Below are 15,126 nucleotides of genomic sequence, written 5' to 3'. Positions count from 1 at the left end.
CTGTTGCTGTTCCAGTTTCTTGAGGTGAGAATATAGAAACTGCATTTTAGATTTTTCTATTCTTTTGAGTGAGGCTTGGATGGCTATGTATTTCCCCCTTAGGACTGCCTTTGCAGTATCCCATAGGTTTTGGACCGTTGTGTATTCATTCTCGTTGGTCTCCATAAATTGTTTAATTTGTTTTTTGATTTCCTGGTTTATCGAGTCATTCTTGAGCAGGATGGTTCTTAGCCTCCAAGTGTTTGAGTTTCTTCCAGGTTTTTCCTTGTGGTTGAGTTCCAATTTCAGAGCGTTGTGGTCTGAGAATATGCAGGGGATAATTTCAATCTTTTGGTATTGGCTGAGACCTGTTTTGTGTCCCAGAGCATGATCTATTCTTGAGAATGTTCCATGGGCATTTGAATAGAATGAGTATTCTTTGGTTCTGGGGTGTAGTGTTCTATATATATCTATGAGGTCCAACTCGTCGAGTATGGCATTCAAAGCCTTTGATTCTTTGCTTAGTTTTTGCCAGGGTGTTCTGTCTATTTCTGATAGTGGGGTGTTGAGGTCCCCTACTATTACTGTGTTCTTATCTATATGTCTCTTTATTTTGGTTAAGAGTTGGCTTGTGTATCTTGCTGCTCCCCTGTTGGGGGCATATATATTAATAATTGTCATATCCACTTGTTGAATACTTCCTTTAAGAATAATATAGTGCCCTTCTGTATCTCTCTCTATGGCCTCTAGTTTAAAATCCAGTCTATCTGATATGAGAATTGCTACTCCAGCTTTCTTTTGAGGTCCATTTGCGTGGAAGATGGTACTCCATCCCCTTACTCTAAGTCTGAATGCATCTTTGGGTTCAAAATGAGTCTCTTGTAGACAGCAAATGGATGGGTCATGTCTTTTTATCCAATCTGCAACCCTGTGGCGTTTTATGGGAGAGTTTAAGCCATTTAGATTGATAGAGATTATTGACAGATATGATTTTAATGATGCCATTTCTCTTTAAAGTCTTTGTATCGGTTGTGACTTGCTGCTCTGTATCACTCTTGGGGCCTTTTTACCTTTATAGAGCCCCCCTTAATATCTCCTGTAGGGCTGGTTTCGTGGTTACGAAATTGGTTAATGATTGGCGATTTTGGAACGTCTTTATTTCTCCATCAATTCTGAATGACAGCTTTGCTGGATAAAGGATCCTTGGCTGCATGTTTTTCTCTGAAAGAGCTTTAAAAATGCCCCCCCAAGCCTTTCTCTCATTCCAGGTCTCTGTAGACAGGTCTGACGTAATCCTGATACCTTTGCCTTGGTACGTGAGAAATTTCTTTGCCCTGGCCGCTTTCAATACTGTATCCTTGGATCTAATATTTGCGAATTGCACTATGACATGCCGTGGCGTAGGTTTGTCCTGGTTGAGCTTGGATGGGGTCCTCTCTGCCTCTTGGACACGAATGCTTGTTTCCCTTGCTAGATTAGGGAAGTTTTCAGCTACAATTTGTTCAAATATCTCTTCTAGACCTCTGTTTTTCTCCACCCCTTCAGGGATGCCGATGATTCTGACATTGGATCGTTTCATAGAGTCAGTAATCTCCCGTAATCTACATTCGTGGGCGTGGATTTTTTTAAGACCAGCTTCTATTTTCGTTTTTTCTTCTACTAACCCATCCTCCAATTCGCTAACGCGTTCCTCTGCCTCGGTGACCCTGGCCGTCAGAGCCTCTAGTTTTGACTGTATTTGGCCCATAGAATTTTTAATTTCTGTCAGATTCGCTCTCATTTCTGCCCTTAGGGATTCTATATTCTCAGCAACGCTTTCTCTGATGCTTTTTTCAAGTTTACTCATCATCTTGACCATTGTTGCTCTGAATTCCATTTCTGATAATTGGGATACATCCATATGTATTAATTCTGTGGCCGAGGCCAATTCTGTGGCAGAGGCCACAGACTCATTATCTTTTCTTTGCTGGGGGGGACTTCTCCTTCTCGTCATTCTGATGAAGAGAGATTGCAGGGTTGTCCAGAGCCCAAGTGTTGACTGGGACCCAGGCCGTGCGCCCTTGTTTTATAGAGATCTTAGGGATGTGGGCTTCTTCCTTAAAGAGTTTATTTATTTATTTGAGAGAGAGAGAGACAGTCAGCAAGAAAGGGAACCCAAGCAGAGGAGTGGGAGAGGAAGAAGCAGGTTCCCGGTGGAGAAGCCCGATGAGGGACTCCTTTCCGGAACGTTGTAAACACACCCTAATCCGAAGACAGGTGCTTGGTGACTGCGCCACTCAGGCGCTCCGGGTTGTGGGCTTCTTGATTTTTCAGCCTGCCTTCTGGGGGAGGGGCCTGCCTGCCGGTACTCAGAAAACCCTGTTTGGGTAGAGTCTCTGTGTCCCTTGCGAGGGGGGATGGGGATGGGCACCCTGTGAGCCGGTATTTCCGGGCTTTTGTTCTCTGGCGGCTTTCCCTGGCGGTTTGCTATGCCTCTTCTGAGAGAGCAGCAGCGGCTGAAATTCAGCCTCTGTCTCAGAACAGAGGGATCGCGGATCGTTCTCCACTGATGTTCTGGCCACTTTAACTCTGTTTCTGTTGGTGCTGCTCAACCCTGCAGCATCCCGGGCTGTGCGCCCCACACCCGGCGTCCCAGCCCTCACTTCCAGGGCCGGCACGTCTCTGTCCTTTGTGTTTCCAACCCCGCCCGCCGCCAGCCGCCCCGCGCGGGCTCCCGGAGCTCCCCGTCTCAGTCTGGTGTCTTGCGGGTGCTGACCACGAGTCCGCCTGCTCCCCCGTGCAGGTGGCCTTGGCCGCCAGCCACCAGCCGCCCCGCACACGCTCCCGGATTTCCCGGTCTCAGCCTCGATCCAGTGAGCACACCGGAGCTCCGGAGCTCCGTGAGATGCTTGGTGGCGCACGCTCCCGGCTCACGGACTCAGTCTGCTGNCAGAGTGCGGGTCCGCGGTCCGCCTGCTCCCCAGTGCAGGTGGCCCGCCAGCCGCCCTGCGCGCGCGCGCTCCTGTAGCTCGCGTTCTAAGTCTGCTGTCTCGCGGGTGCCGTCCGCGAGTCCGCCTGCTCCCCCGTGCAGGTGGCCCGCCAACCGCCAGCTGTCCCGCATGCGCTCCCGGAGCTCCCTTCTCAGTCTGCTGTCTCAAGCGTGCGGGTCCGCGGTCTGTCCGCTCCCCCGTGTAGGTGGCTACTGCTTCCCGGCGCCCTGACACGGCGGCTCCCTCCCCCTTCTGTTTAGCCTCCGATATCTGTGCGCGGTTTCACGGCTCCCCGCTTCGTACCTCGATACTCAGCGCTGGAGATGTTCTATAAATATGTTTTTTATAAGCCTCAAGGTAATCACAAAGCAAGAACCTATAATACACACACGAGAGAAAGAGAGAGGAATCTAAGGATACCACCGTAGAAAATTATTAAATCACAAAGAGCAAGAGAAGAAAAAAGAAATGACAATTCTGGAAAAACAGCCAGAAAACAATTAAAATTGTAGTAGTAATTCCAAACCTATCAATAATTACTTCAAATGTAAATGGATTCAATTCTACAGTCAAAAGGCACACAGTGGCTGATAAAATGACAAGACCCAACTATATATAATGTCTAAAAGTGATTCATTTCAGCTCTAAAGACACACACAAACTAAAAGTGAAGCAATAAGAAAAGATATTCCATGCAAAAGGAAACCAAAAGAAGGTAGGGGAAGATCTACATATATTTGACAAAACAGACTTTCAGCCAAAGACTGCAATAAGAGACAGATAAGGTTACTATTCAGTAAAAAATGGCCTAACCCAAGAGGACATACTATTTGTAAATACTGATGAACCCAACATAGGAGCACCAGATGGACTTAACAGATATTTACAGAACATTCCATCCAACAGCAGCATACACATTCTTCTCAAGTGCATATGGAATACTCTCCAGGATAGATCATACGTTATGTCACAAAAAAGCCTTAATAAATTTAAGAAGATTGAAATGATATCAAGTATCTTTTCCAGCCACGATGGTATGAAACTAGAAATTAATTATTAAGAAGAAAACTGGAAAATTAACAAATATGTGGAGATTAAACAACATGCTACTGAATAGTCAATGGATCAAATAAGAAATCAAAAGAGAAATAAAAAAGTATCTTGAGACAAATGAAAATGTAAATACAACATACAAAACTTAATGGAACACAGCCAAAGCAGTTCTAAGAGGGAACTTCATAATGATAAATGGGCTACAATAATCAAAAAGAAAGTACTCAAACTAAATTTATACCTTAAGGAACTAGAAAAAGAAAAAAAAAACTAAGCCTTAGTAGAATGAAGGAAATAACACATGAACTAACAATAAACTAGTTAAAGAAATGAAATAACAAAGAGCAGAGTGGAAACAAATAGTGACTAAAAAAATAGAGATCAACAAAACTAAGACATGGGTGTTTTTAGTTAAAGATAAACAAAACAGACAAACCCTTATCTAGACTTACCAAGAAAATAAGAATGAGGATTCTCTTTTTTAAAAGATTTATTTATTTATCTGCTGGGAGAGGGGCAGAGGATGAGAGAGGGGAAGCAGACTCCCCACTGAGCAGGGAGCCTGATACAGCGCTTGATCTCATGACCCCAAGATCATGACCTGAGCTGAAACCAAGAGTCAAATGCCTAACTGACTGAGCTACCCAGGCATCCCAAGAAGTAAGGATTCTAACAAAATTAGAAATGAAAAAGGAGACTTTCCAACTGATGTCCCAGAAATACAAAACACCATAAGAGAGTACTATGAACAACTATATGCCAAGTTGAAAAAGGTAGGAGAAATGAATATATGCCTAGAAATATACAACCCACACAGACTGAATCATGAATAAATAGAGAATATGAACAGATCAATAATGAGTAAGGAAACTGAATCAGTAATAAAAAACTTTCCAATAAAGAGAAGTCCAGGACCTATCAGTTTTACTGGTGAATTATACGAAATATTTAAAGAATTAATAGCAATCCTCAAACTCTTTCAAAAAATAGAAGAGAATACTTCAAAATTCATTTTATGAGACCAACATTACATTAAAAAGTTAAAAATTGAGCTACCCTATGATCCAGCCATTGCACTACTGGGTATTTACCCCAAAGACACAGACATAGTGAAGAGAAGGGCCATATGCACCCCAATGTTCATAGCAGCTTTGTCCACAATAGCTAAATCATGGAAGGAGCCGAGATGCCCTTCAACAGATGACTGGATTAAGAAGTTGTGGTCCATATATACAATGGAATATTACTCAGCTATCAGAAAGAACGAGTTCTCAACATTTGCTGCAACATGGACGGCACTGGAGGAGATAATGCTAAGTGAAATAAGTCAAGCAGAGAAAGACAATTATCATATGGTTTCTCTCATCTATGGAACATAAGAACTAGGAAGACTGGTAGGAGAAGAAAGGGATAAAGAAAGGGGAGGTAATCAGAAGGGGGAATGAAGCCTGAGAGACTATGGACTCTGAGAAACAAACTGAGGGCTTCAGAGGGGAGGGGGGTGGGGGAATGGGATAGGCTGGTGATGGGTAGTAAGGAGGGCACGTATTGCATGGTGCACTGGGTGTTATACGCAACTAATGAATCATCGAACTTAACATCAAAAACCAGGGATGTACTGTATGGTGACTAACATAATATAATAAAAAAAACATTAAAAAAATTAGTTGCCCAAAGAGCCGAGGGACCATTTCTGGGTTCTCTATTCTGTTCCATTGGTCTATGTGTCTGTTTTTGTGCCAGTACCATGCTGTCTTTGTGATCACAGCTTTGTAGTACGGATTGAAATCCGGCATTGTGATGCCCCCCAGCTTTGTTTTTCTTTTTCAACAATTCCTTGGCGATTTGGGGCCTTTTCTGGTGCCATACAAATTTAAGGGCTATTTGTCCCAACACCATTTGTTGAAGAGACTTTTTCCCACTGGATATTCTATCCTGCTTTGTCAAAGATTATTTGACCATTCAGTCATTTCATTTCTGGATATACTATTCTGTTCCATTTATCTATGTGTTTATATTTGTGTTAGTACCATACTGTTTTGATCACTACAGCTTTGTAGTGTAATTTCAAATCTGGGATTGTGATACCTCCAGCATTGCTTTCTTTTTCAAAAGTGTTTCAGCAATTCAGGGTCTTTTACGGTTTCCATACAAATTTTAGGATTGTTTGTTCTAGCTCTGTGAAAAATGCTGGTGGTAGGGATTGCATTAAATGTGTAGATTGCTTTGGGTAATACAGACATTTTAACAATATTTGTTCTTTCAACCCATGAGCATGGAATGTCTTTCCATTCCTTTGTGTCCTCTTCCGTTACTTTCATCAGTGTTTCACAGTTGAGAGTGCAGGTCTTTCATCTCTTTTGCTAGGTTTATTCCTAGGTATCTGATGGTTTTTGGTGCCATTATAAATGGAATTGATGCCTTAATTTCTCTTTCTGCTGCTTCATTATTGGTGTACAGAAATGCAACAGATTTCTATACATTGATTTTGTATCCTGTAACTTTTCTGAATTTGTGTATTAGCTCTAGCAATTTTTTGGTAGATTCTTCTGGATTTTACATATAAAGTATCATGTCATCTGCAAAGAGTGTTTGACTTTTTCCTTGCTGATTTGGATGCCTTTTATTTCTGTTTTCTGACTGCTGAGGCTGGGACTTCCAGTACTATGTGAAATAACAGTGGTGAGAATGGACATTGCTTTTTCCTGACCATAGAGGAAAAGCTCTGTTTTTCCCCATTGAGGAGAGTATTAGCTCTGGGTTTTTCATATATAACCTTTATTATGTCAAGGAATGTTCCCTCTAAATCTACTTTATTCAGGGCTTTTATCACAAATAGATGTATTCTGTCAAATGCTTTTTATACATCCATTGAAATAATCTTATAGTTCTTATCCTTTTTTTTGATTAATGTGGTGTATCACAATGATTGATTTGGGAATATTGAACCACTTCAACCCAGGAATAAATCCCACTTGACTGTGCTAAATGATTTTTATTGTGTACTTGGACTCTGTTTCCTAGCATTTTTTGAGAATTTTTGCATCCATGTTCATGAGGGATATTGGCCTATAGTTCCTTTTTTTAATGCAGTCTTTCTCTGGTTTTGGTTTCAGGGTACTGCTGGCTTCAAAGAATGAGTTTGGAAGTTTTCCTTCCTTTTTTGTTTGTTCATTTGTTTGTTTGTTTTTAGAATAGTTTAAGAAGAAGAGATATTAACTCTTCCCTAAATGTTTGATAGAATTCATCTGTGAAGCCATCTGGCCTGGATGTTTGTTTGCTGGGAGTTTTTTGATTACTGATTCAATTTTATTGCTGGTTATTGGTCTGCTCAAGTTCTCTATTTCTTCCTGATTGAGTTTTGGTAGTTTATGTCTCTAGGATTTATCCATTTGATCCAGGTTGTCCAATGTGCTGGAATATAGTTTCTCACAATATTGTCTTACAGTTGTTTGCATTTCTGTAGTGTTGATTATTTCTCATTTGCGATTTTAGGTAGTTGGGTCTTTCTCTTTTCTTTTTGATAAATTTGGCTGGGGGTTTATCGATTTTTTTTTTTCAAAAAACCAGCTCCTGGTTTCATTGATCTAAGTTTTTTAGATTCTGGATCATTTATTTTTGCTCTAATCTTTATTATTTCCTTCCTTCTGCTGGCTTAAGGCTTTGCGTGTTTTTCATTTTCTGGTTCCTTTAGATGTAAGGTTACGTTGTTTATTTGCTTCTTGAAGTAGGCCTTATTGTTATATATTTCCCTCTCATTACCACTTTTGCTGCATCCCAAAGGTTTTGGACCACTGTGTTTCCATTTTCATTTGTTTCCATGTATTATTTCTTCTTTGATTTCCTGTTTGGCCCTTTGTTTAACCTCTATGTATCTGTGATCTTTCCAAATTTTTTTTCTTGTGATTGACTTAAAGTTTCTTAGCACTGTGGTCAGAAAAAAATGTATAGTATGATCTTGTTGAGGCCTGATTTGTGACCCAGTATCTAATCTATTCTGGCTAATGTCCCATATGCACTTGAAAAGAATGTGTGTTCTGTGGCTTTAGGGTGGAATGTTCTGAATATATCTGTTAAGACCATCTGGTCCAGTGTGTCATTCCAAGCCATTTTTTCCTTATTGATTTTCTGCCCAGATGATCTGCCCATTGTTGTATGTGGGGTGTTAAAGTCCCCTACTATGATTGTATTATTATCAATTAGTTCCTTTATGTTTGTTATTGTTTTGTATATTTGGATGATCCCATGTTGGGGGCATAAATATTTTCAATTGTTAGATATTTTGTTGGATTGTCCCCTTTATTATGATATACTGCACTTCTTTTTTTATTAATATTTTTATTATATTATGTTAGTCACCATACAGTACATCCCTGGTTTTTGATGTAAAGTTCCATGATTCATTAGTTGCATATAATACCCAGTGCACCATACAATACGTGCCTACCTTACTACCCGTCACCAGCCTATCCCATTCCCCCACCCCCCGTTTTTCATCAGTTCTTACAATCTTTTGTTTTAACTTCTAGTTTATCCAATATAATTATTACAACTCTGGCTTTCCTTTGACATATATTTGCACGATAAATGTTTCTCCATCCCCTCGCTTTCAATCTGCAGGTGTGTTTATGTCTAAAATGAGTCTCTTGAAAACAAACTGAGGGTTTCAGAGTGGAGGGGGTGTGGGGATGGGTAACAGGGTGATGGGTACTAAGGAGGGCATGTGTTGTGATGCGCACTGGGTGTTATATGTAACTAATGAATCACTGAACACTACATCAAAAACTAGTGATGTACTATACAGTGGCTAACTGAATATAATAAAATTAATTAATAAAATAAAATAAAATAAAATGAATCTCTTGGGATGCCTGGGTGGCTCAGTTGGTTAAGCATCTGCCTTTGGCTCAGGTCATGATTCTGGTGTCCTGGGATCAAGCCCTGTGTTGGGTTCCCTGCTCAGCAGGGAGCCTGCTTCTCCCTCTCACTCTGCCCCTCCCCCTGGCTCGTGCTTTAATAAATAAGTAAATTTTTAAAAATTTTTTAAAAATAAAAGTCTCTTATAAGTAGCATATCAATGGGTCTTGTGTTTTTTATCCATTCTGACACCCTGTGTCTTTTGATTGGAGCATTTAATCCATTCACATTCAAAGCAATTATTGATAGATACGTATTGCCATTTTATTACTTTTTTGTTGTTTCTGGAGATTTTCTCTGGTCCTTTCCTATCTTTGTCACTTTTGGTCTTTCCTTTCCACTCAATGAGTGGAAAATATTTAATATTTAATATTTCTTACAGGGCTGATTAGTGGTCATGAACTCCCTTAGTTTTTAGCTATGATTTATTTTCTCAAATTTTCTGCCCCATTTTCTTTCTCTTCTTCTGGGACTCCTATCATACATATGTTACTACATTTGATGGAGTCAGTGAATTCCCTAAGTCTGTTCTCTTGTTCCATAATTATTCTCTCTTTCATTTTCCATTACTTTGTCTTCATGGTCATTAATTCACTCCTGTGCTTCTTGCAGCCTACTATTCATTGCATCGAGCCTTTTTCCAATCTCACTTATTGCATTCTTCATCTCTGATTTATTCTTTTTTAACTCTTTTATTTCTGTGGTAAGGGTCTCCCTGATGGCTTCTACTGTCTTCCCAAGCCCAGTAAGTACCCCTGATGGTTGCTTTTTTAAATTTTTTTATTGTTTCTTTAAATTCTCTATCAAGCATGTTACTTATATCTGTTTCCCTTAGATCTCTTGACGTGGCCTTATCTTATTCTTTCATTTGGGATAAATTCCTCCATCATGCATTTTGTCTAAGTCTCTTCCTTCTTCTCTGTGTTAGAGAAACCATTTATGTTTCCTGCTCCTGAAAGTAATGGCTTTATGAGGAAGAGGTCATGTGGTATCCAAGACCTGGCAATTCAGGAAGTGTCTATGCTGTGTGCTGTGTGTGTTCTGCTGTTGTATTTTGTCCACTCTATCCTTTGGGCCAGTCATCTGCAGAGGATCTCCTTGCCTTCTCTGGGCAGTGTTTGGGCTCTGGCTTGAATGTGGTGAGTGTTAACTAGGTGTGCTCCAATCTTCTTGTGAAATGAGACCTGATACTAACTTCCACTAGAACTGAGGCCCTGCAGAACTCTCTGGTTGGAAGACACAGTGTGGGTAGAGGTTAGTGTTGGTGTTCTAGGGGAGGGGGCTGCTGCACTGGGACGAAACAAGCTTGACTGAGAAGGGCAGAACTGCCAGAGCACAGGGGTGTGGGACTTGGTGTAAGCAAGTTAGGCAGCCAGTGGGGCGCCTGGGTGGCTCGGTGATTAAGCATCTGCCTTTGGCTCAGGGTGTGATCTCGGCAGTCTAGGATCAAGCCCCACATCAGACTCCTCAGCTGGGAGCCCACTTCTTCCTCTCCCACTACCCTTGCTTGTGTTCCCTCTCTCACTGGCTGTCTCTCTCTCTGTCAAATAAATAAATAAAATCTTTAAAAAAAAAGTTAGGCACCCAGTATAAGTGGCTCTGTGTTTATGCTGAGTGCCCAGGGAGAGAAATGGTGCCAGCCATCTGCTTTGTTCACCGAGAGGTATCTCCATAAACACTGCCTGTCTAAGAAGCACTCCAAGAAGAGTGAATAATCTCCCCTGCATGTGCCCCAAGCATTCTTCAGATCCCTGTTTCCTCACTATATGCCCCTGGGTTGTTTGCCTGCATTCTCTCCAAGAGCAGGGCTCTATCCCAGACAAGCCCACCGACCTTTAAAACTCCAGGATTTAAGACTCACTGGTTGCAAGAACTCATGAAATTCAGGCCCTCCTCTTTTCCAACCATATGGTTATGGGGAAACATTTTCCTTGTGCATTCCCCTGTGTGTTCTTCTCTCTCTCACTCTTCTCCATAACCAGGGCTCCCTCCTCTCCATGGCATCCTGGATCCATATCTCCCCTAAATCATGTCTCCATACTTCCTACCTTCTTCAATGTGGCCTCTTCTCTCCCTTTAGTCATGGAGTTTGTTGTCAGTCTGCAGGTCGATTTCTGGGGTATTTAGGGTGATCTGATAGTTATCAGTAGTGTTAGTGGGTCATGACAAGCCTAGGGTCCTACTACTCTACCCCTAAAAATAATAATATGTTAAAAATAACTTTGAAATCAACTAATCCAGCCAATCACTCTACCACCACAGCCACTTTTTAAGAGAAAGAAGTGAATTCCCTGAATGGTAAGTAACCTAACTAAAGAACACTGTGGGCCAGTGGCAGAGCCAAAATTGGAATGGTAGGCTCCTGATCCCCATCATAGTTCTCCTTCCGCTTTGTCATGATATCCATTCCTTGCTACATCTCACATTTTCTCAAATAGATTAAAACACACAAAAAAATCAACTGATAGGTATAATTACACTGATGTTAAAAAAATATACTTAGTATATGGTACATATTCGTACATATTGAGTACAAATTTGTAACTTCATATTTGGTAATTAGTATATATTTAGTATTTTCTGAAACTCTGAATTTCATCTCCCTATTTGAACAGTGAAATAAACTGCTTTCTATAATACAAAACAAGGTCAATTCACAGTCATGAAACCTCAAGCTTTGAGCATTTTTTTCCTTCTCAGTTGTGAAATTCAGCTGTTCCAATCTTTCCATACACGTCCAATCACTATTATGAAGTAGTTTGTTTTCAGTGAAAAGCTAACTGGAACATACTGGAAATAAACATGACTTAGACCACAATAATGCCTTTTTCTCGTCTTATATATTTAAGAACCATTTTCCTGAAATGTAGAGACACTAATAACATAAATAAAGATCCTGCCCTCCTTTCCTCACACAGTTGCTATGATCCTAAAATAAAATTATTAATGTATGTGGGGCACCTGGGTGGTGTGGTCGGTTGAGCACTGGACTCTTGGTTTCAGCTCAGGTCATGATTTCAGGGTCATGGGATTGAGCCCTACATCAGGCTCCATGCCTAGCCCAGAGTCTGCTTAAGATTCTCTCCCTCTCCAGACATAATGAAGAGAAGAGCCATATGCACCCCAATGTTCATAGCAGCATTGTCCACAGTAGCTAAATTGTGGAAGGAGCCAAGATGCCCTTCAACAGATGACTGGATTAAGAAGATGTGGTCCAGGGGCGCCTGGGTGGCACAGCGGTTAAGCGTCTGCCTTCAGCTCAGGGCGTGATCCCGGCATTATGGGATCGAGCCCCACATCAGGCTCCTCTGCTATGAGCCTGCTTCTTCCTCTCCCACTCCCCCTGCTTGTGTTCCCTCTCTCGCTGGCTGTCTCTATCTCTGCCAAATAAATAAATAAAATCTTTAAAAAAAAAAAAGAAGAAGAAGATGTGGTCCATATATACAATGGAATAGTACTCAGCCATCAGAAAGAACGATTACACATTTGCAGCAACATGGACGGGACTGGAGGAGATTATGCTAAGTGAAATAAGTCAAGCAGAGAAAGACAATTATCATATGGTCTCACCCATTTATGGAACATAAGAAATAGGAAGATCAGTAGGAGAAGGAAGGGAAGAATGAAGGAGGGGGTAAACAGAAGAGGGAATGAACCATGAGAGACTGTGGACTCTGGGAAACAAACTAAGAGCTTCGGAGGGGAGGGGGGTGGGGGATTGGGATAGGCTGGTGATGGGTATTAAGGAGGGCAAATATTGCATGGTGCACTGGGTGTTATACACAAATAATGAATCATGGAACATTGCATCAAAAACTGGGGATGTACGGTATGGTGACTAATATAACAACAAAAATTATTTTAAAAAAAAGATTCTCTCCCTCTGCCCCTCCCCCCACTCTCTCTCTCTTATAAATTAAATCTTTTAAAAAATGGTTAATGTATGTGAAATGCTTCCAAATGTATGATGCACCATAAAAATACAATGCAAAAGATTATACCAGTAGGAATTAAACAACAGTAATAAAACTTGTAATAAGGTCTTACTAACAAACAAAACATGCATTATTGACAGTTTTAAGTTCTTAAAGTTTTTAGTACAATCATTCAGATGCCTTATGGTATTGCAAAAGGCTTTATAATAAGAACTATATATTTCTTAGATGAAGACTACATGGACTGCCTTTTAATCATCATGGAAAACTGTATCAGAATTCAACATATTCAAGATTATCTAGGAAAAATGAAACCCTCTAAACTGAAATTCTCTTTTTCTAGCACCTAAATTACAGCATGGAATAGCAATATTTGTGAGATCAAATGGGAGTCTTTGGAGCCAATAAAAGGAGATCCCATTGTTTAAAATCTTCAACTCATCAGTCAAAAAGGAACTGACCTGGTAAATTCTTGCAAATTCAGTCTTCAAAATTTTATAATTTTATATTCTACTGGGAATTGAGCTCTTGTTGAGGAGTAAGATATCCTTTTAGAATATTTAAAGTAATGAAATCTTATTCAAAAGTCCTACTTCTCCCTAAAGCTTTATGTACATATTATTTGGGGACAATTGGCTTATTCATTCAATTAAAATATTACTATTGAATGATTTGGTATTTCTAGGTTTCACTGATCACATGCACACCTCATTCCAAACCAAACACAATTAAAGTTTAACAATTTTAAGTCTTTGTTATTTCTTACAGTGGACAAAATTACCTGGACAGTACTGGGTCCTCATGATATTAGAGACTGTAAGCATAAACTTTTAATTTTGCTTTGAACATATTTATGAGGTGAATGGGTTAATTCATAGTTTTCTTGTTGCCAAAAACTATATCATACTTTTTTATTTGGTAAGACAATATAATTTGCATTTTGTCTTCTTTTTCCTTAGATATACCAAGGACCAAACACTTCATTCTCCTTTTCCAACTTTGTGACAAATTCACATTATCACTTCAAGGTCTGTGCTGGATGCCAATATCAGAATTCTGCTGGAATACAAGAAGAGCTCTGGGGACCATATAGCCCCAGTGTTCTTTTCTCAATGCACAAGCAACATCCAGGGCCTGGAATAGGTGGTGGAGGAAAGGGGGAAAGCAGCACTGGTGAAGAGAAAGATGAAAAGCCCAGGACAGAAATGACTGATGATACATTTGTTCTAATCCTTGTGATAGGATTTGCACTAGTTGCTCTTCTGTGTGCTGTTACAATTCAACATTTTCTAATCAACTAATGTATTTTTATGCATTTTACCTTTTTAGGAATTTCTAAAACAAATTACATCAAATATAGAAATTGCTAGATACATCTCAATTCTTATTTAAATGTAAATTTCATTTGGTAGAAATCCTTGTAAACATTTATCTGACAGTAAAAGAACTGCTTTACACTCAAGAAATTCATTGTGACAATAGAAGAGATTTTATGAGGAAATAGGTCTATTTTAAATTTGAGAACATTAGCAACAAAACACTTGCACTATTATGTAAAACTATCTAAAACCTCTCATGAAAACTATTCTCTGCCTTAATTTTTCTAAGTATTATTTTGCAAAATTTTGATAATTATGAGAGGATAACAGCATTTTGGAATTTTAAGTGGGAAAAATCAATTCTATATGTCAACTTACATTCATATGAAATAATAAAAACATATCTACCAACTGTCTGTACTGTAATTTTTTCAAGGTAACATATTCAGCTGTTTGACTTGTACCCTGATAATTACTTTGATAGTGGGTAAATAGTAACTTGTTGGCACTTTGTGAGTAGAAGTTGGAAAGTGGAGAGCCATTTTATAGTATTATAAACTCTTTAAAATATTCCCAGTGGTGGTTACCCTGTAATCAGAATGATTAAACATACATATAATGACTCATATTTGTACATATTATATTAAAATGATTTCTTCTGGTGAGAGACAGACTAGCACACAGGGGAGCTGGTGGGGAAAATGAATCCCCATAGCAACTGTCTTGGATTGTGAGAGGGGGCAAATTTTGTGGTTTGTTGCAACCAGCAGGGCTTAAAGCCTAGAGTGTTAAAGGTCAGTGGGCTTGGCTGGGATAGAGCCCAGAGCGCAGTGTACTGCTCTGGAAAAAAAGGCAGGCAAACAACCCATGGATACACAGCGTGGAAACAGCGATCTGAAGAGTGCCTAGGGCACACAGTGGGGAGGTTATGCACTCATCTCAGAGCCCATTCAA

At 40.0% G+C, this 15,126-nt stretch overlaps 1 protein-coding gene across 1 annotated transcript in view; it reads left to right on the top strand.

Moving 5' to 3' along the window:
- The window catches only part of LOC105241320 (fibronectin type III domain containing protein 3C1), a 32,521-nt gene extending 18,877 nt beyond the window's left edge, over positions 1-13,644 (top strand). Inside the window, 1 exon segment of the mRNA XM_034648862.1 lies at positions 13,197-13,644. Within this exon segment, the coding sequence (XP_034504753.1) occupies positions 13,197-13,220 (24 nt within the window). The 3' untranslated portion in view covers positions 13,221-13,644.
- Positions 13,645-15,126: the final 1,482 nt, after the last annotated feature.

This window comes from Ailuropoda melanoleuca, chromosome X (genome assembly GCF_002007445.2).
Source record: "Ailuropoda melanoleuca isolate Jingjing chromosome X, ASM200744v2, whole genome shotgun sequence".
Lineage (NCBI taxonomy): Eukaryota > Metazoa > Chordata > Mammalia > Carnivora > Ursidae > Ailuropoda > Ailuropoda melanoleuca.
The sequence above is the reverse complement of the archived record's forward strand: the minus strand, read 5'-3'. Positions and strand labels throughout refer to the sequence as shown.